Source organism: Aquila chrysaetos, chromosome 9 (assembly GCF_900496995.4).
Source record: "Aquila chrysaetos chrysaetos chromosome 9, bAquChr1.4, whole genome shotgun sequence".
Taxonomy (NCBI): Eukaryota; Metazoa; Chordata; class Aves; order Accipitriformes; family Accipitridae; genus Aquila; species Aquila chrysaetos.
Genome location: NC_044012.1, coordinates 25,329,154 through 25,349,074, shown reverse-complemented (window position 1 = coordinate 25,349,074; position 19,921 = coordinate 25,329,154). Strand labels below are relative to the sequence as shown.

Sequence of the window (19,921 nt, the reverse complement as noted above, 5' to 3'; positions counted from 1 at the left end):
CCAAAACTGCCATATGGTGCCCAGCAATTTATTAAGACATCCTTGGTGGCTTGCAGCAAGCTTCCCGACCCATCATTCCCTCAATTTATCCAAATTTCAGCAAGACACACTGACTAAATACAGCTGAGCCCAGAAGAGAGGTTATTTTAAAATGGTATTGCTGAACAAATTCAGGATCTGATCTTCCGTTAAAGCCATTCCTTTAAAACCAAGTCTATTAGCACCTTTATTTCAGCAGACACGTGTTGTTCCAGCGCTACTGAACACACAGCGTTAGGTTAAACCGGTGCCTCCGAATCGAGAGCAGAGGCTCCAACCACAGACAGCAAAGTGCCGCTTTTCTCCACACTGCCGCTGGTCTGTTGAAATTGTTGCAGGGACTAAAACAATAAGCTATTGAAATGCCAAATCGGACTCACACTGCACTAGTAGGTATTTAAAATTGTCAGGTCTCCAAGATTAAATTAGAATCAGGGACTTCAATAAGAAGCAAGTTAAGGAGTGATTCATAGAAGGGGAAAATGCATTAGGTTTGGACTTATTCAACAACAAGGGACTATTACCAAGCAACCATTTTGAAACTCTCTGAAAGTCTGCATCTGTCTGATTTTCTTTCACTCAAAATTCCCTTTTAAAAACCAAAAACCTAAAGAGCAGCATCTCTTGACTGGTGACAAAGGTAAGCCAGACTGTGCAGGGCATTAATAGATGCGCTTGAGGAGCAAATAGCTTCGTTCCAGATATGGAAGCAGCATCTCCACCTGCGCAGGCTACACCCCACACATCAGCCACCCGCTCCAGGTAATTGCTACAAACCACCATCTAAAGGGTGGATTTAAACTGGAAGCAGCTCAGCTGATGCCCAGATTTCCAGCTACTCCCCAGTCCAAGCCCTGGTGCAGACCTTCACTCTGCCACCTAATCAAGACAGCGATCCAACTTTAACAAATACTTCACAGCATAAATCTTAAATCTTAAAATTCCCTATGATTACATAGCAAGTCACACAGCATAAAGGACAAGTAGGTTTTCCATTCAGTATCTCAGTCCCTCACTGAACACGGGTAGTGCTGGAGTGCAGACAGAGACTACACCTGCAGATGTTTGTAAAAATGCTGCAGAGTTTCATTAACTTTATGCAGTTTGTTTCTGGCTACATGCGTACAGGTCTCAGTGACTGACCGGGAAAACAAAACTTTATATATATATATATATATATATATATATAAAAGAACCATTTTTAAATGGCACAGTGTTTAAATTTAAAACTCCAGATGACAAAAAAAACCCCAAAACATTACGATTGGCAAAGCATATGGGGCCATTGAGACAATGTCCTGCCCCCTCCCTCCCTCAGCAGCGAGGAGTTTCAGCTCTTTTGTCTTTTCAGGGACTAAGTTAATTTTATTCTACTCAAACAGTGACTCTGATGCAGACAAAAGGAAAAATGAAGACCCACTGCAGCGAAACAAGTTTTATAATTCATTAAAGTGAATTATCTTTCTTCTCCTACAAACTGCGTTAGGCAGTCGGGAAAAGAAAAAAAAGACAAGCAAACTGTTAAACCCAGAACTTGTCAGCAACAAAAACCTCGTAGGCAGGAGGACTTCAGGTCATCCATCTCCCTTCAAATCTCCCCTGCTCCTCAAAGGGACGATGCCATACCAGGGCGCAGAGCGAGATCTCACGTTTGCTTTGCAAGTCTTTGTGCTGGGATGTCAATGAGAAAGCTTCTTGCACAGACCAGAGGAGACGGGGGAGCCGGAGCTGACTTACACCCCACAGCACCTCACCAGGGCGAACATTTCTGGGGCAAAAGAGTTAAGATTTTGTCTCTGACGAGAGGCATGTCAGGAGGACACATCCTGCTTCCTTGCTGGGAGCTTGAAGAAACACACTTCCATCTGTTTCCTTGCTGGTAGGGATGCAACCAAAAGATATTCAGGCTCAGCAGAAGAGGGATAAAAAGCCTGATCCCAACACATGAGCTCACCAAGAGGCCAGGGAGAGGTCCAGCCTCTTTCCTCTGAAATCCTGTTTCTGTAGCTTGCTTCTTGGTACCCCTCTGCCTTGGGAAGAGGAGGGATGTGCCTGTCTGCTCCCCAGGGGAACCCCAGCTATCCGAGACTGCAATTTCAGGCCCGGAAAGATTTGGACAGGGAAAGGCAATGCTTCAAGATGCCGCATGCAGAAGGGTTTCTAGTCCCTGCAAATATTTATGCAGGTTTGGTGATAAAGATCCTGTTTCTAGCTCCCCCCTACCGAACAAGAGTGTTAACCGGAATGAAAGTATTTAAACGTTTTGTCTTCATGTATCGAAGCACATAGCTGCTCTGCTCCCAGGTACAGACGGGGCGTAACCCAAAACTGCAGGTCCAGGAGATGGAAAACAGGCAGTAAGTAAGCAGCAGTGTCCTCTTCCCAAGACGGCAGATGGATTTTGGTTAAGTCCAATCCCAAAGAAACGAGATTCTTGCATTCATTTTCTGAGATTCAATAAAAATGAGCCCTAAATCCAGGATACTCTGGAAAAATACGCTTATTGGCTTCAGGCAGTTTGAGCTTATGGTCACTACAATTTGCCCCAGAAGCCCAAGTCCAGCAGCACTGGGGTGCAGAGTAGTAGCACCACTACCACCAACCCTTTAGGATCCAAAACTAGGTGTTTTAAGGCATTTTTAACTCTTCCATTGAACCAAAAGGCACATGGTCACAAGTTATTTTATTATTAGCACCGTCTGGCCCCTGCGCAGTCGTACCGAGCTGCTATTTTGACGCAGGCGCCCAAAAGGCACCAGCACACAGCTCTGGCAGCCGGCACGCTGGGAAAGCGCATGCACCAGCCACCCCACCGACAGCACCGCGCGTTTGCATATTCAACAGCAGTGAGGTTTGCCTTTAAAAGACCAGGCATGAAAAATTTACGCAGGAAAAGAACCACGAGAACACCAACTGCTGCAATGAAAACCAATAAACGGGAGGAAACGCGCAGCTCAGGGCAGATCCTCCAGCACCTCCGAGCACAACAGGACACCTTTCCTCCTTCCTCGTTGCTCCGCAGGACCGGAGGAGACACAGCTCATTTCAGCCCGAACCGAGAATTTCTCTGGCTTTTGCTTTCCATCACAACCTTAATGGTCTTTTAAGGCCTCTCTCTCCCCTCTCACAACCCTTTCGATCATCCGGCAGGATGCTCCTCCAACCTTGAGGAACCAGGCAGGGCTTGTAAGTGAGGACCACCTCTAATCTATCATGGGGGCTCTGAAATTGGACAGTTTCAGGGCTCGGCCCCCAAATACGCACTCAATCCTGAGCAGCAGCACCCTCCATCCAGTGAAGGCCTGTTAAGTCATCCCAGCACGTGCATGGCTCCACCGGAGTTGGCACCACCTATCTGGAAATACCTGCTGCTGCCACAAAGCCAAAAGACTTTGATTAGGGATGAAACAAAATGGATCCGACTTCACAGGACCAATGTGCAACGGTCGTGTCAAGGCTCCGTGGAAAAAAAGCCCCCGAGGCTCTTTATAGACTCCTCCGCGCCGATCTCAGTCTAATTTTAGAGAGGAGGCTTGGAAGCGCCTCTCCTCACACCCTCCAAATTCCAAATGCTGGTCCCGGTCTTCAGAAGGATTTCAGGCATATTCTGGATACCGTTATCACAAATAACCAGATAATATTCTGCATCCAAAAGGCAGAGTTGCAAAACTAATTGCAATCCAAAGTTTAGCATTATCCCCCTTTCCTCAATACATCTTAAATAATCCCATCTTTGCGAGGGCTGAGAGCAAGCAATTAGAAGCGATATGCCGCATTTACATGAAAATCATGGAAAATAAAAAAAAAGAATAAATCCCAGCACTGTAGCCTTTTCCCCGACCCACTTCCCACAGATGGAGACAAGCTTTCTGAGGTCTGTGCATGCAACAAGGCACTTGACAAACCTAAAAACATCCGACCCAAGATAATCACCCACTCTGGTTTTGCACAAAACAAGACCGTAAGGTGACAGGAGGGAACTGGTTAGTCACAACAAGGAAGCCTCTGTACCTTAGGGCAGTATTATCAGCAAACGGGCCAGAGCTCTACTTGAAAACATGGCTTTGTTTTGTTAGAAGTAGCACCTAGAGTTGTTAAAACAAACGGAGGGAGAACCTCACTCTTGTATTCATTACACAGAGCCCATTGCTCCAGTTACCTGGGTCACACTGGGGAAAAACAACAACAAAAAAAAACCAAACCAGACCTTGAAACTACTTCAGTTTTCCTTGATTCCATGAAAAAAAAAAAAAAATCCTAATGGCATTCTTTAAGATTTTGGGCATCTGAAGGTGAGAGAGCAAAGGGCAAGGAACCCCTCCAAGGAAATACATACGAGATGAAAAAGCTGCACGGCTCAAGGGCGGGACCTTCGATGCCCAAATGAACCCTCCCATGCCTGGGGGTCCCCAGGTCCCAGCTCCCCTCCCCAGCCGGAGGCGGTTTCTCTCTGTAGCCCCACTGAAGCCAAGCCACATCCATCACTGGACCCAGGCACCACCACGACGCCAGGACCACTTCCATCCTCTGCCCAATTAACCCAGGAGATAACCCTGATTCCTCTCCAAATCAGGTTTGGTGCATGAACCCAGCAGTGTCCAAAGGCCAGGTGCCAGTTTAGCTGGAGGTCCGGGAAAGAGCAGGAAAGCTTACAACACTGTGCTCAGCTGGTGATCCTCAGGGAAGGGGGAAAGCCACCATCAGCCTCAACTGCTCCATAGACAGCTGGAAAGCACCAGGACAACCACTAGGTATGTAGCTCCAATTTAAGGTTAGCAAAACTTTATGTCCATTCATTTCCAGCTTCAACAAAAAAAGCAGGAAAACAAGAAGCACTGCACATCCATGGGCCACTGGCATCCCTCCGGCCACGAAGCTTTGTTGTCCACCCCAACCGCACTGCGAGAGCACGGGCAAGCTGGGCTGTCCAAGCCCCTGAAAGCTAGACCCTGACCATCACACCAGACGGGCTGATGTATTCATCAAAGTCCCAATTTCAGAGTAATGCTCTTTACAGCAAAAAAATAATTTAAAAAAAAATATCTCTTTTTCAAATGACACAAATAAGCATTTCAACTCCAGCTCTCACAGTAAGTACATGCCACAGCAAAACCAGCCTCTCCCCAGGCAGACAGTCCACCGGGACACGTGCAAGCACAGCTCCTTGCTTTTCCACTGCTTTCCACAGAAACCTCATGAAGAAAGCACAGCCGAGGCAGAGAACGTTTGTGATTTTTTTTTTTTTTTTTAAATAGCCAAATTACCTGAAATACTGAAACCAATCAAGAGAAATGACTTGAAGTCTATCCATAAGAGTGAAGGAGAGAAATACGGGCTCATTACAACATCTCACTTCCCAGGCCCCGTCACTTGGTGCATCGCCCCGAGATGCTGCAAACTAAGTTATGGAGCAGTGATATATCATCCTACGTGTTTTAAAAAAACCTGCAAAATAACCTACACACAACAAAAAAGTCACAGCAAATGAAACCCCAGCCATCTGTAACCAGGCTCCTCTGAACCACCTCGAGATCAAGGAGCAGAAATCCACGAGTCTCTGGGCAAAACCCAAAACCACAGCTTTCCACAGAGGGATTGCTCACAGCACCGAGAAGCTACGGAAGCAAATGGATCCCCAAACCGTGTCCGCACTCAACCTGCCCACGCAGAAGCAGCACCAGTGAGGTATCAGCACAGCAGCCCCATGTAAAACTAAGTTTCTTCTCCATCTTCCAGTGGTCGATCCAACGCTATAAAATTGCAGCGGCATGTGGCACGGCCTGATAGGTTGAATTTCTGTGCGTGAGGTGGATAGCTTTACACAGGGATTAGATTTATGGCCAATCTCTGGTCTTTTTGTGGGTTTGTTTTTTTTTTTTTAAGCAGAAACATTTTGCTGGTGTGCCTCAGCACTAACATGATGCAGAGCCGTGCATTCGGTGCTTGCACACCAGCAGCTTTAAACACCACCCGAACCAAATGCCCCTTTAAAAAATAAAAGTCACTCTCCATGGGGTAATACACTGGGTTGTAAAAAAAACCAAAACAGGTATTCCCCACCCACCCCACCCCCCAATCCCTAGTTCTTGTTATTGCCAAAATGTTTTAAAAACGATCAATTCTTACAACCAAGCGGTGCAACAGGACTCCTTCCGAGCCAGGATGAGCCCGGCCGCTCACCAGACAAAGACTCCCCCCTGGCTGGCTCCCAAAAAGGGGGAGTTATCCCATGTGCAGGGGCCGCAGCTCCCTACCCCCCCCACACCCCGCAAGACCAGGGTCCGGTAAGCAGTTTGCTGTTGGGTGGGGAAGAACAAAGCGCAAAGAACTATCAATTAGCAGGGAAATAATTTTTAAAAAAAATACAGGTTCTGTGATTTTTTTTTTACTTAAATGCTGAAGGGTCTAGCCAGTGATGAAAGCAGCTCGGTGAATGAATCCAAGAAGCTCCTCTCATTTAAACCCCCCTGCATCTTGCGATTAGTTGATCACGAGCCCCGCGCCGCTCCCTCGGAAGAAAACATTGGCAGAAAAGACACTTTCAAGAGCATCTTAAGTTTAATTAACTCTGCCAAGTAGATATTTCTGCTCTCCCCCTTCCAGAAACATTTGAAAGGAGGCAGCAAACTCCCCCCCACCGCTGTGTCAGAGCAGCCGGGAGCACAGCAGGGACCAGGATGCTCCAAGCGGAGCTGGGTGCCATGACCGGCGGGAGCCCGTTAGCCGTCGGAAGAGGAAGCCAGGCTGCTCTCGGCACAGGCAAACCGCAGCGCTGCAAAGATGGATGCTCCCTGTCAGCTGCACGTCACATTTGGTTTCATGCAGCCTCGTGATCAGGAAAAGCGCCAAAGCGAAGGTTGCACCTCGCACTGAAGATCTTAACGGCTCAGAAATCAGGTCGCTGTCCCCTGAGACGGGTCTTTTTGGCCATTTCCCACCACCACCAGGCGATCAGCAGCTCCAATGCGCCCAGGAGAACCAAGAATGCAACAAATTCCAGGCATGCTCCTAAATCACGGCGAGGCAGGGGGATCCCTACAGACACCCGTCCAAGGGGACACGAACCCCATTACGGATAAGGTGCAAACACGGTGAAGGCATCGTTTCACCCCGAGGGCACCGGGCCCCAGCGGCACCCCGGCTCGATGGCTGCACCAAGCTCCCCCAGTGCCCACGTGAGATGAAATTGCATCTGCCCTCGGTGACAGGAGCATCACGGGCCATTTAAAATCCAGTGATGTGCCAGAGCAGAGCACCAGCATTTAAGGAGGGGGGGGGGGGGGGGGGCTCTCCCTGCACACCTCAACAGCTCAAACGCAGCTGGCTCTCAGCTCCCTGGTGAGAAGGGATGCAATCCTCTGCCGGTAGCCAACCACGGCATAATCCTTAAAACCCACTGTCCTCTTGAACCGCTTGTTGTTGCAATCCTTCCCCAACCCCCACTGAAGAACACCGAGAAATAGGAGTCAAAACCTCCCACACCTTCTTCCAGAAGGACGCCGTTCCCCACGGGCTCGTACCCCCCCCCTTCCTCCTCCAGCCTGTCAGCAGCAGAGGCAGGCTCAAAGGAGAGAAAAAAAAAAAAAAAAAAAAAAAATCCATTTTCGGGGGTGATTTCAGCAAACAGAAGGCGAGGAAGGCAAGGCAGCTAAAGCGAATCGATACGATCGCATCCATATGCTGTCGCTCTTCCTCCTTGCTTTCAGCTACCCTTTGCTTACCCAAACCACCTCCTCCTCCTGGAGGAGCAAAGCACCCCCCGCCATCAAAGAGACCCTTCTTTCTAGCCGTGGAGGGGAAGGGAGAGCATTTTTTAAAGCCTAAAACGCTCTTATTTTGGGAAATTGAGCAAAGGGGAGAGGAACCATGCTGCCCAGCTTCCCAAATGTCGAGTAAGGAAGGGCCTGTGCCTCCCCAGAAGCAGCATTTTCATCCTCCCCCACCCCGATCCCCACGGCAAAAAGGGAAGGGGTGCGGACAGGGCTGCCTGCGCTGCCCACGGGGAAGGAGTAGGCAGTCGCTGGACTCTCTCGCTCCACATTAAAGGCAAGATGTGAAAGTTTTCCTGGCTGCCCCTCTCCTGGTTTTGACATGGGGAAGCAGCATCGGGAAGAGGAGGGGGGGAGTGAAGAAAGGAGGCAGAATCCTGCAGGGCAGAAAATGTGGTTTCCCAACCGGCAACAGAGCAAGGCAGGGACGGTCAATCACTCATTCCCATCACCTCCCTAACGAGGGAAGAGGGAAATGCTGTGATGGCAACGCAGAAGGAAACGGGAATCGCAGAAGGAAACACGGCAGAAGAAGAGGGAACAAAGGGGGTGTCCCCTCTAGGTGACAGGGAAAGCAGCCAGCCCTGAGACCCCCCATCATGGAGGGCTGCTCCATCGCAGCATTACTCCCCACAACGCCAAGGATGCCGGGGAGGGGGGTGGGTACACGGACCCCGCTCCCCCTAGACCCTCCAGGTGCACAGAGAAGCGGCTGCTCCCACCCCACTCTGTCGCCTGTGGTTAGAGGGAGACAGCCGCCCCCTCCCCGCTCTCCCTTGCCTCAGGGACCTCCCCCACGCACACCAGGCCTGGAGCCAGGCAGCGCCCGCACCCCACTTCCCCACCGCCCCCGGCCCAGACAGCCCCACCCCGGCCCAGACGGTCCCCAGCCGGGCAGGGACCGGTGTGTCCCCCCCCAAACCCGGGCGGAAGAGCCAACACCCCGTTTTTACCACAGGGTATCCCCGCCCCCAGCCCTCCTCGCACATTCCTGAGGGCTGGGCCACCCCCCCAAACCCTGGGCTCTGTATTCCCCCAAAACCCTGGGCCCCTGAGCCCCCCCCCCCCCCCCGAGCTCTGCACCGTTCTAGCGCCAGCCCCAGAAGCCCGGGGCTCTGCCCCCCCAAAACCGCACGGCTCTGACCTCCCCCTCAAATCCCTGAGCTCTGCCCCCCGCAAAACCCCTCTGCTCCCCGAAATCCTTCTGCGCCCCCCCAAAACTGCACGGCTCTGACCTCCCCCTCAAATCTCTGAGCTCTGCCCCCCCCCAAACCCCTCGGCTCTAACCCCCCCTCAAATTTGTGAGCTCTGCCCCCCAACCCCCCTCTGCTCCCCCAAATCCCTCTGCTCCAGCCCCCCCAAAACCGCACGGTTCTAACCTCCTCCTCAAATCTCTGAACTCTGTTCCCCCCAAACTCCCTCTGCTCCGACCCCTCCCTTCAAATCTGAGCTCTGCCCCCACAAAGGCACACACATACCCCACCACCCCCCCCCACTCTCCCAAATCCCTACCCTCTGCTCCCCCCCCCCCCCCCCGGGCTCTGCCTCCTACCAGCAGAACCCCCCCAAGCCCCAACAAGCGCTGCTCCCCAAACACAGACACCCCCCCCCCCCTTCCCTCGGCCCCTGAGCTCGGCCCCCCCCCAAACTCCCGGGCCTTGCCGGCACCGCCTTGCCGGCACCCCCCCCCCCCCCCTCAACCGCCGGGCCCGGCCCCCCCGCTCCCGCAGCCCTCACCTGGCTCGGGGGACGCCGCCCTGGGGGCCGGGGGCGCCGGTGGGTGCCCTGGGGCCGAGCCGGGGCCGGGCCGGGCCGGGCCGGGCGGGCGGAGCAGACGCGGCGCCGCAGCCACCAGCCGCCGCTAAGCGCAGCCGGCACCACCACAAACAATACCGCTGATTGGGCAGCGGCCCCGCCGCTTTCGCTCCGCCTGCCGACCCTAGACGCGACGCCTATTGGTACGGCACGACGACGGACGCGACGGCCCGTCAATCGAATCCGACGGCCTCCTCACCGGGCTCACCACCCGCTTCTTAGTGGCGGGCGGTCGCTAAGATTGGCGCGCCGCTCCACCAATAGAAAACCGCCGAGCTTCCCCGCGGGGCGCCTTTAATCGGTCCCCGAGCCTGGACATCCGGGTACCGCCGGCCGCGCGCCGTGTCGGCGGGCAAAAACCGTGTCGTGTCACCCCCCCACTTTTCCCCCCTCCCCCCCTCCTCCGGCCGCGGGGGAATTTCGGCCCAAAGCGGCCGCCGTAGCCGCCCTGCGCCCGGCCCACGTGGCGCCCGCTACGGGGGCTGCACGTGGCCCGACGCGACGCCGGGGGGGGGGGCGGGGCGCAGAGCGGGCCCCGGTACCGGGCAGGGCCGCGCATGGGGGGTGTGGGTGTGGGGGTGTGTGTGTCCCGCCCCGGGCTCGCCGGTAGCGGGCCCCAATGCCGAGGCTTCGCGCCAGGCCTCTGCCAGGCCCCAAGATGGCTGCCGTGGCCGCAGGCCAACGCTCTGGCACCTCTTCCCCCCCACCCCCCCGATGGCGCAACCCTCCCGGGGGCGGGGTTGGGGTGTCCCTTTCCCCAGTCCCCCACTCTACCCCGGGGAGGCGGGGTCCTGCTCCCCCTTGACGCCCCCCAAGAAGGCGCCAGGGGAGGCAGCGGGGAAAATACCGCAGCGGCTTTTATTTACAGACCCGCGGGAAGGGGGGGGGGGGCTCCTATTGCACAGTGCGGGGGGGGGGGGGAGGGGGAGGCACCCCCAAACCCCTCCCCCATGACCTCGCAAGCCCCCCAGGTGCGGGGTGGTGAGATGGGGGGGGGCCGATGCACAGAGCCTCCCCACGACTGTCCCAGCTGCCCACCCAGCTGCCAGCACAAGCGAGGAGGAGGCGCTGGGGGGGGAATAAATAAATAAAAATATATTAACACTGACATATAAAACCCTTTGTGAGCCAGGGGCTGTAGCGGGGGCTCCCCCCCAACCTGGGGAGTGGAGGGGCTGCCCTGGGTCACCGCCCCCCCCCTCCCGACTGCTTTGTCCCGGGGGAGGGAGGGCCAGGGGGGCCACCCCTAGCACTCGAGGGTGGCCCCGAAGCTCTTGCGGCAGTCGATGGCTTTGGAGCTGGGGGGCTGCGCCCGCCGCCGCCGCAGCTCCTCCTTGCCCAGGCTCCCCGCCAGCTTGTTGTAGGCTGACCTGTACTTCTTGTCAAAGGCGGCTGCAAGGCGAGGGGGGACACACACAGACACACACACCGGCCATCAGCGGTGCTGGGGGGGGGCCGCCCAGTCCCCCCGAAGCCACTCCCTGAGCCCCCAGTACCGATGTCCATGTGGTCCCTGCCCAGCGCCGCCAGCGTGAGGAAGAGGATTTCCCGGTAGATGCTCCTGGGGAGGCAGAGCAGTGAGGTGTTGGGGGGCGAGCCCGGTGCCAACGAAGCTGGGGGTGGGGGTCACAGCCCTACCTCTGCAGGTGCCAGGGGCCGCCGGGGGCTGCCAGTGTCTCGAGGAAGAGGGCGATGGCCTTGTGCACCTCGCTCAGCCCCACATGGCTCAGCACAGCCTCCAGGAAGGCCAGCGAGAAGGGGTGGCCGTGGGCCCGCCAGGACCTCAGCCGGGTGGGGACATTACCTGGGGGGGGGGACCACACACAACAGGAACACAGGAACAGAGTGGGGGGGTCAGCACCGCCCCACCGCTGCGGTTCCCCCCCTCCCCACCACCCCCCGACTCACTGTGAAGCCGCCAGAGGACGTAAAGCGGGGGGCAACTGTCGGGCTCAGGGGTCAGGACGTCCCAGAGCAGCCGCACACGCACAGGGGGGGAGTCGGGGGGCTGCGCCTGTGGGACAGGGAGGTGGGCACCGGGCTGGCGTCCCCCCCAACCCGTAAAACCCCTCTCCATAGCCCCCCAGCCTTACCTGTGGGGCCGGGGCGACGTGCTGGGAGCCCAGGAGCAGGCGGGGGAGGTTGCTGGGCAGCCCCAGGCGTTGGAAATACCAGACGAGGTTCCAGTAGATGATGGGGTGGCTGTCCACCAGCTCCGGTTGTGCCAGGAACTCGCCACCTTCGTTCTCCACCAAACTTTCCAGCTCTTTCCGCAGCACCAATGGGCTCAGGTAGGCGAAAGCCACACGTTCTGACCGCCGTGGCACCTGTGGGAGAGAGGGGGGACACACACACTCACCGCTGGGACACCCGGACTCCCCGTTGCGGGGATGGTTGTCTCCCCTCTCCGTGGCCAGCACCGTACCACCGTGTCCAGGCAGCCATTGCAGAGCTCCAGCTTGGCCTCGTCCAGGGCCAGGCAGCGGCGGCGGTCACTGAGCACCGGTCCCTGCGCAGTGGGAGGAGGGAGGGAGCCGTCCTCGGCGGCACTGCGCAGCAAAGAGGCGGAGGAGAGGGGAGTTATGGAAATGGGGAGGGGGATGCACTGGGGAGGATGTGGGACATTTCCCCGGAGGACGGGGGAAAAATGGTGGACAGAAAAGAGGGGGTTTGGGGACACGGAGGACGCCAAGGCAGATGCGGGACATTGGGGTTTTCTCCCAGAGGGTGGAAGGTTGGGGAACAGCAGCGGGCAGCAAAGAGGGACACCGGGGACACCAGGGACACCAGAGTACGTGGGACATTAAGACTTTCCCCCAGAGGATGGATGGACAGGGGACACTGGTGGGCAGCAAAGAAGAGTGCTGGGGAGGATGGGGGACATTAGGGTTTCTCCCGGAGGACAGGGGACACGGGGGTGCGCAGGGTCCCACCGGGCTGGGGGGGGCCCACCTGGGGGGCAGCTGCAAGTCCTGGATCTCGATGCTGAGGAAGGGGACGAAGGATCGACCGCAGAAGGGGCAGGTGGTGTTGAGGTTGGAGTCATCGGAGGTCCAGCCAGCCATCACCTCCTCGTCGTACACCAGCGCGCTGCAGCCCTGGCACCGCGAGCAGCTGGACAGCAGGACCTGGCCGGCAGCGGTGGCAGCACCGTCAGACCCTGCAGTGAAAGTGGGGGGGGGCCACAATAGGATGGGACCCACCAACTCACCTCCACAGCAGGCGGCTCCTGCCCAGTTGCCCCATCGGCCGGTGGCTCGGAGGACTTGGGAACACCAGCGCTGCCCACCGACATGTCTGACAGGTCCAGCTCGCTGCCCAGCGAGACAGAGCTCTGGGGGTACACGTGCCATCAGCGAGGACAGACAGACAGACGGACAGCCACAGTCCCTGGGGAGAAACCAGGTACCTCGGAGGCGGTGGATTCGGGGCGCTCCCGTGGGCGCAGCAGGGTCTCGGCGGGGCTCCGGCGCGGCAGGGGCTCCCCATCCCGCTGCTCGGAGCCCCGGCGCGGGCAGACGGCTTCGGCAGCATCCCGGGGGCCAACAGGGAGCTCGGTGCTGGCGGCCGGCCGAAGCAGGGGCCGCTTGCTGGGGGACAGCAGCTGCTGCAGCTTGGCGGCCAGCCCCCGCCGCGGTGTGCCCCCCACCAGCCCCCCACTGCCCACCGGCCCCTCATCCGCCCGGTCGCTCTCATCCGTGGCGAAGCTGACGTCCGACAGGCTCCCGTCGGCCGAGCCAGGGGGACCCTGCAGGCGGGGGGGCAGCGGGTCCAGGGCTGCAGGAAGAGGTGGGGGCCGGGTAGTCGGGGGTTCCTCCGGCCCCCCCCTGGCCCCCTTCACCGTGGGTGCCACCAGGGAAGCTGAGACTGCCGCTCTTCACCAGCCGGGGGGCCAGGGGGGCATCCCGCAGGCTGCGCCCGGCCCAGGTGGTCTGCCGCTGCAGGCTAGGACGGGGTGCCGGGGGGGCTCGGCCACCTGCGGGAGGGGATGAGGGGGCTATCAGCGGGGTGACAGCAGCTCCCCCCGGCCATCCCCCCCCCCTCCATCCCCGCCTACCTGGGGGGGCGGCAGCAGCAGCAGCGGCGGCAGCCTGGCGTTCCCGCTGCCGCAGGGGCTGCCGAAACTGGGCGGCCCCCAGCACCACATTGCGGAGCTTGGCCCAGCGCAGGCGCCCACCCTGCGTGCCCGCCGGCCATTTGCTCTCCAGCACTGCCTGCGAGTGGAGCAGGGGGGGACGGAAACGAAACAGTCAGTTACCGGTGGGGACCCTCCTCGGCCCCCCCACGTGTGTGTCCCCCCAAGCCCGTCACCTTGTTGTAGTAGCCGTAGGTGATGGTGTTGGGCACGATCCCTGCACGCTTCATCTCCAGCAGCACCCGCACCGACAGCACCGGCTCCCCATACTGCCCGCAGAGCTGCATCAGGATGCGGTAGCAGACCTGGGGGGGCAACCACGGGCAATCAGGGCTGGCCGGGGGTCCCTCCCCACCCCCAGCAAGCCCGCCTTGCCCCAAATGCCACCTACCTCGTCCGGCAGCACCACTTTCTGAGCCTCCATCTTGCGCAGGACCTCGTAGGCCAGCTGGAGTGCCCGCAGCTTGGCAGGGGCAGCACGGACATGGGTGGGCAGGTAGAGGAACCAGAGCCCATAGCAGTGCCCCAGCAGGCACTTGGCCCACATGTCAGGCACTGAGGAGTACTTCTGGGCCACGCGCTGGGCCACTTTCATCTCCTGGGGATGAGGGGAGGAAGAGGAGGGAGCTGGGGGAGGCGGGCAGCCAGGCAGCATCCTGCACCCCCTCGCCATGCTGTCCCATCCCTGCTGAGGCCTGGCCAACTCGTTGCACCACTGGCCCTGCTCACCTGCTTGGTCCTGCGTGGGGCTGGGCTGCTGGGGGCACTGCTCCTGGCCTGGCACAGCTGGGCCACCAGCGGGTCCCGGGGGGGCTCCAGGAGCTCGGGGCGCAGGGTGGGGAACCCATCATAGCTAGGGGGACGGCGGGGAGCAGAAGCTAAGTTGGGGGGACTCAGGGGACGGAAGGGCTAGGGGGACTAAGGGGGGGTTCTCACCGGTACCGCGCAGGCAGCTCAGCACCGTCGGGACCTGCCGGCTGCTCAGGGGGGGTGATGAAGACGGTGTGCTCACCCCCCCGCGGGTCGTCCAGCTCCATGAGGGGTGTGTCCTCCGGCTTCTCCAGCTCCGCCTGCACCTGGGGAGGGGGCGCAGGGTGTCACTGGGGTGGGGGGAACAGAGACACAGGGACATGGTGTGGAGCCGGTGGACACACCTTATCCACGCAGGTGTCGAAAAACTCGAGGCAGGGGTCTCGGTCGCTGGCGAAGGAGCAGTCCTCGATGAACTGGGTGAAGAGCTGGGTGCGCAGCAGCTGCCCATAAAACCGGTGGTACGCCCGCTCCCGGGACTTGAGGAACCCTAAGGGGACGGGAATGGGGGGGGGGGGTTTAAATCCAGCCAACACCCCCACCCCAGTTACCCCCACCTTTCCCCGCCACCCACCCACCCTGCAGAGCAAAGAGGCTGCTGGCGTCGCGGCCAGCCGGGGCGGGTGCTGGGGCGATGGGGCGCAGGAAGGAGCGGTAACCCCGCAGGGCACAGGCCATGAAACGCAGGAAAGCCGCCCGCGCCTCCAGTTCCAGCTGCGCCCGACGTCCCCGCGCCGCCTCCACGTCGCTCAGCAGCAACTCCAGGGACACCTCCTCGCCCGGCCCACTGTACACTGTGAGAGCAAAGGGGGGGGGAAATTAGGCGGGGGAGGGGCACAGGCGGCTGTGGAGTCCCCTCCGGACCCCCCCACTCACTCTCGTCCAGCTGCTGGGAGAGGCTGTGCAGCGAGGCCAGCAGCACCTTGCAGGGTCGGCGGGGCAGGGAGCGGGGGGACAGCAGCTTGCGTTCCTCGCTCCTGGTGGGGGGGGACACAAGAGGGACGACGGGAGGGCAGCCAGTGGATCCCCGGCATCCTTCCAGGCAGCAGCCAGCTGGTGAAGCCCACCCCCCCCCCGGCCAAGAATTGAGGGCCACTCACTGGAAGATGGTGTTGGTGTCCAGGTCGACGAAGATGACATCCCTGGGGGGCTCATAGAGGTCGAAGTAGCTGGAGTGGATGCCTACAATGAAGGGCACGGGGGCACACAGCACGTCAGCCAGCGCCAGCGGGCACAGCGGGATGTAGGGGCACTGCCAGCGCAGGGGGAAGATCATCTGGGGACAGGACAAGGGCGGTCAGCGCCGCGGGCCGGGGGTCCCCAGCGCCGCGGCGTGTGTCCCCCACGATGTCCCCTCCCCGGCACTCACCGCCACCAGGGCTTCGCCCACGCTGGTCAGGACGTCAGGGCGCAGGGAATGGATGAGCAGCTTCTGCTCGGTCAGCACGGCCACCAGCAGTGCCACCGCATTGTCGGGGCCCAGGTTCTGCAGCAGCGTCAGGAAGCTGGCGCCACTGTGGGGGGGGGACGTCATTCAGCCACCCCACATCCCCCTCCCATGCGTGTGTGTGTGTGTGTGTGTGTCCCCAGTGCCCTGCAGCCATCCCTACCTGAGTGGCAGCGGGGATGACACAGGCCGGCACAGCAGCAGGTTATCGTACGGGGACATCTGGGGGGACACGGGGACATGGTTGGGCTGGGGGAAGCCAGCATGCAGAAGGGGACAGCGGGACAGACACACACACACAGACGGTGACTCACCTGGACCAGGATGCGTGGCCGCTGCGGGGATGGGAAGGGGACGTTGTGCATGAAGTGCGAGATGTGCCTGCAGGCAGAGGGGCCCGTTGGTGGGGGGAGACGATGGGAGCCACCCCCTTGTGTCCCCCCTCCAAACCTCCCCCCGCCCAGCGCTCACGTCTCGAGGGGCAGCACGTGGGGCCCCGAGATGGAGTAGCGGTAGATAAACATGAGGAACTTGCGGAAGACATCGAAGAAAGGCCAGTGGGACAGGACACAGATGCTCTTGCGGGTCTGCAGCGAGCGGCCAGCCACGGGCCGTCGGTCCACCACACTCAGCAGCCCCAGGCGCAGGCTCTGCTTCTCAGACAGCCGCTCCCGGGGAAACGCCTCGTGGAACTGGATGGCCGCCCCATACACCTGCGTGGGATGGACGGTCAAGGTGAGACCCCCCCTCCCCACTGTCTCTCCCCACAGCCCAAGCCCCCCATCCTGCCTTATCGCCCGAGGCGCCAGTCAGCACAAAGGTGGAGAAGATGGGTAGTGGGTACTTGGTGTCAGCTGGCCAGCTCTCGATGGTGGCCCCCATGGGCAGGCAGAAGACGGGCACCGATTCAGGCAGGGGGAAGGACTCGCTGTCCTGCTCGGGATAACGTCCCAGCAGCCCTGGACAGACAAATGGACAGAAGGATGAGCCTCACCTTATCAACTCCCCCATCCAGCTGAGGTGGGGGAGGGAGGGAGCGGCTGGGTGGGCGCCTGGCAGCCTGTCAACCCACTGCATGTTGACACCCACCCCACCTCGATTGCCACGGGAGACCCTACCCGCTTCGTAGACCAGTGTGTTGGCCTTGGCCATAGCGATCTTGTAGCACAGGAACAGGGCAGGGCCCCACTGCAAGGAGGGAGCAGAGGAGGGGGTTAGCGCAGGCCGGATGGCGGCAGGGTCATCCCAGCAGCGGCAAGAGGGGGAACCCTGGCACCCACCATGCTGGTGTTGAGGTTCTTATCCACCCGGCAGAAGGTGTGTGGGGTGCTCTCGCCCTTGCTGGGCATGACGAGGCAGATGTCAGTGATCCCCAGTGTGTTGTGGCCATGGGGCTCAGCCGCCCGCCGGTACGTCAGGAAGGTGCGTTGGTGTCCCGGCCCCCCCGAATTGAGGTTGGCTGAGCGGCTGTAGGGTGTCGTGTCCAGGATCTTATAGCCTGGCTTTGGACGGTCCTTGCCCTCGTAGTGCACCCTGCATGGAGAGGAGGGGTGAGGGGGACCCCCGGGGAGCTCGTTGCCCTCCCCGCCAGCCCCAGTCCCGAGAACTCACCCCAGCTCGATGAGGGGGGGCTTGTCTCGTCCCCGCTTGTAGCATATGAACATCTGGGGGTTGTTGAGCAGCCCGGCGTTGAGGTCGACAGGGTGGCCCGAGGTGGTGGTCTCGATGCAGGTAAAGCCGTGGGGCACCTCCTCGCCCTGCGAGCGGATGATGACGGCCACGTCGGTGATGGGCTCGCTGGGGCGGGCTGGGCGGTGCTGCTGGCTTTCCTCCTCCAGCGGCCGTGAGGTGTCCGTCAGTCCGGCCACCACGAAGTAGTCCACCAGCTGCGGGGGCTTCTCGTCCGACATGGCTCACGGCATCTGGTGGGGGGACACAGCGGGATGGGTGACACCCCAACCCTGCCCCACAGCCCACCCGGACTGGCCGTCCCCGGGGCCCCGTGGAGCAGGGAAAGCTCCTTTGTCCCAGCAGACTGGCAGTGTGGGGTGCCCCACAGCTGAGCCGGCAGCCGTGGGGCACGGCAGAGCTGACGGAGCAAAAACACTGGGGACGGGAAGGGAGGAGGCTTCCGGTCATGCCGTGAAGCACAGGGCAATGTGATGGAGACCCTCATGGCTCGGGGCGGGGGGGGGGCAGCACCCCACCCTGACCACAGCGGCTGTGGGAGGACACCCTTCGAGCAGCACCTCTGAGACAGGACCCCCACCCTGTGCCGTGGCCCCCCGGCTTGGTGGCTGCTCCTCTGGCCTGCAGCCAGCCCTTCTCCCCCTTGCATGCCCTTTCCCTGTCCCCAGCACCCCCAGCTTGCCCGGCTGCCACAGGAGGGGTCCGTGGAGGCCACCGGAGAGCTGCGCGGGGCCGGGTGGAAAGGGGAAGGAAGTGGGCGACAAGGCAGTGAACACCCACGTCACACCCCTGCAGGGCAGGCGGAGTGCAACACCGGCTCTGCCCCAGCCACACCGGGGTGGCAAACCGGTCCCAACCCCAAACACGGAGACCCCAAGCAGGGACACCGCACTGGCCCCACAACCCCAGGAGGAAACCCCCCTCAGCTGGTGGGGTCGTGCCCCACTGGGGCCGTGCCAGCATCCCCTGTGCTGGCAGAGGCAGGGACATGGCAGCAGCTGGAGCCTGTCCCCGTCCCCCAGCTGGGGACCCCGGGACCCCCCAGCCCCACAGGCAGCCACCCAGGACATTTTTAGCCCAGTGCCACGTGACGACTGCCAAGCTGCTGAGACACAGCCCCGGCTCCAGATTTAGCTTCCTGCCACCCGCCTCGCGTGGGGAGAAAGCAGCGGGCGGGGGTCCCGCACAGCCAGTCTGTGCCCCCCCCAACAACCCCCACCTCTCTCATGGGTCCTCCCGGCCAGGCCCCTGCAGTGGGGCACCCCACTGAGAGCCAGCAGGACATAGTGGGGTCCTGGATGATCAGTCCCCTGACCCGCCCTCATGTCCCCATGAACCCCCCAGTGACCCCCAGCATGGGCAGCCCCATGGAGGGGTCCTGTGGCAGAGGCAGGGCTTTGCCCCCAGCTGCAGTGGGAACAGGAACCGGCCCCACCGTGAGGCTGCCAAAGGGGAAGCGACGACTGCAGGGGCGGGGGGACGGACGGACGAACCCCCGTGCCCTAGCTCCCTCCCTAGGGCAGGATCTGGCCACTGGCGAGCCTGCCCCATGGCAGTGCCCCAAAGGCAGGGGAGCACTGGGGGTCCCCAGGCAGCAGCACGTCCCCAGCAGCCCCTGCCCCACAGTGCCTGGGGACCCTATCCCACTGCGTACCCTCTGCCCCACGGCTCCCCGCACCCCATGGGGCCGGCAAGGCGACAGCACACCCCGCAGCCCCCCCCCCATCCCGGTCCCATCTCGGGCTGGAAACGCTGGGGTCGAAATGGGGGCGTCAGCAAACGTCAGCCTGGCCACAGAGCCACCCTCCCAGCCGGCCCTCTGCACCCTATACACACGGCCGGCCCCACAGACCCTATAGCCGGCCCTATACACGGCACACCCGGCCCTACAGCCCCCCCCCCAGCCGGCCCTATGCACCTCAGAGCCGGCCCTATATACCCCACAGCCGGCCCTATACACCCTGTATACCCGCCCGGCCCCACAGGCCCGACACACGGCCCCACAGGCCCTATAGCCGGCCCAGGCCCTACACCCGGCCCCACAGGCCCTATAGCCGGCCCTACAGGCCCTACAGCCGGCCAGGCGCACCCTGGCCCCGGCCGGCCCCGACCCGCCCCCCGGCCGCCCCCGCCGGTACCTGCGGGCCGGGCCGGGCCGGGCCGGGCCGCGCCGCTGGGCTCCACCGGGGCGCTACCGCGCGCCCGCCCGGCCCCGTC

General features: G+C 60.5%; 2 protein-coding genes across 2 annotated transcripts in view; both read right to left on the bottom strand.

Moving 5' to 3' along the window:
- Positions 1-9,686, bottom strand: part of GATAD2B (GATA zinc finger domain containing 2B) — a 43,084-nt gene extending 33,398 nt beyond the window's left edge. The window contains exon 1 of the mRNA XM_030023771.2: positions 9,546-9,686. The gene's annotated coding sequence lies outside the window, so the exon portion shown is untranslated. The remainder of the gene's footprint in view (positions 1-9,545) is intronic.
- Positions 9,687-10,696: 1,010 nt separating this feature from the next.
- Positions 10,697-19,896, bottom strand: DENND4B (DENN domain containing 4B). Its single transcript, XM_041125962.1, is given in 28 exon segments — positions 10,697-11,015; positions 11,120-11,184; positions 11,262-11,427; positions 11,532-11,637; positions 11,717-11,950; positions 12,049-12,172; positions 12,576-12,751; positions 12,835-12,957; positions 13,033-13,456; positions 13,458-13,599; positions 13,681-13,837; positions 13,935-14,063; positions 14,150-14,356; positions 14,488-14,611; positions 14,695-14,834; positions 14,913-15,058; positions 15,147-15,362; positions 15,445-15,545; positions 15,669-15,844; positions 15,938-16,082; positions 16,179-16,237; positions 16,330-16,396; positions 16,487-16,728; positions 16,805-16,974; positions 17,134-17,203; positions 17,296-17,548; positions 17,627-17,937; positions 19,843-19,896. Coding segments are annotated over 27 exon segments (4,407 nt in total). The 5' UTR covers positions 17,926-17,937; positions 19,843-19,896; the 3' UTR covers positions 10,697-10,869.
- Positions 19,897-19,921: the final 25 nt, after the last annotated feature.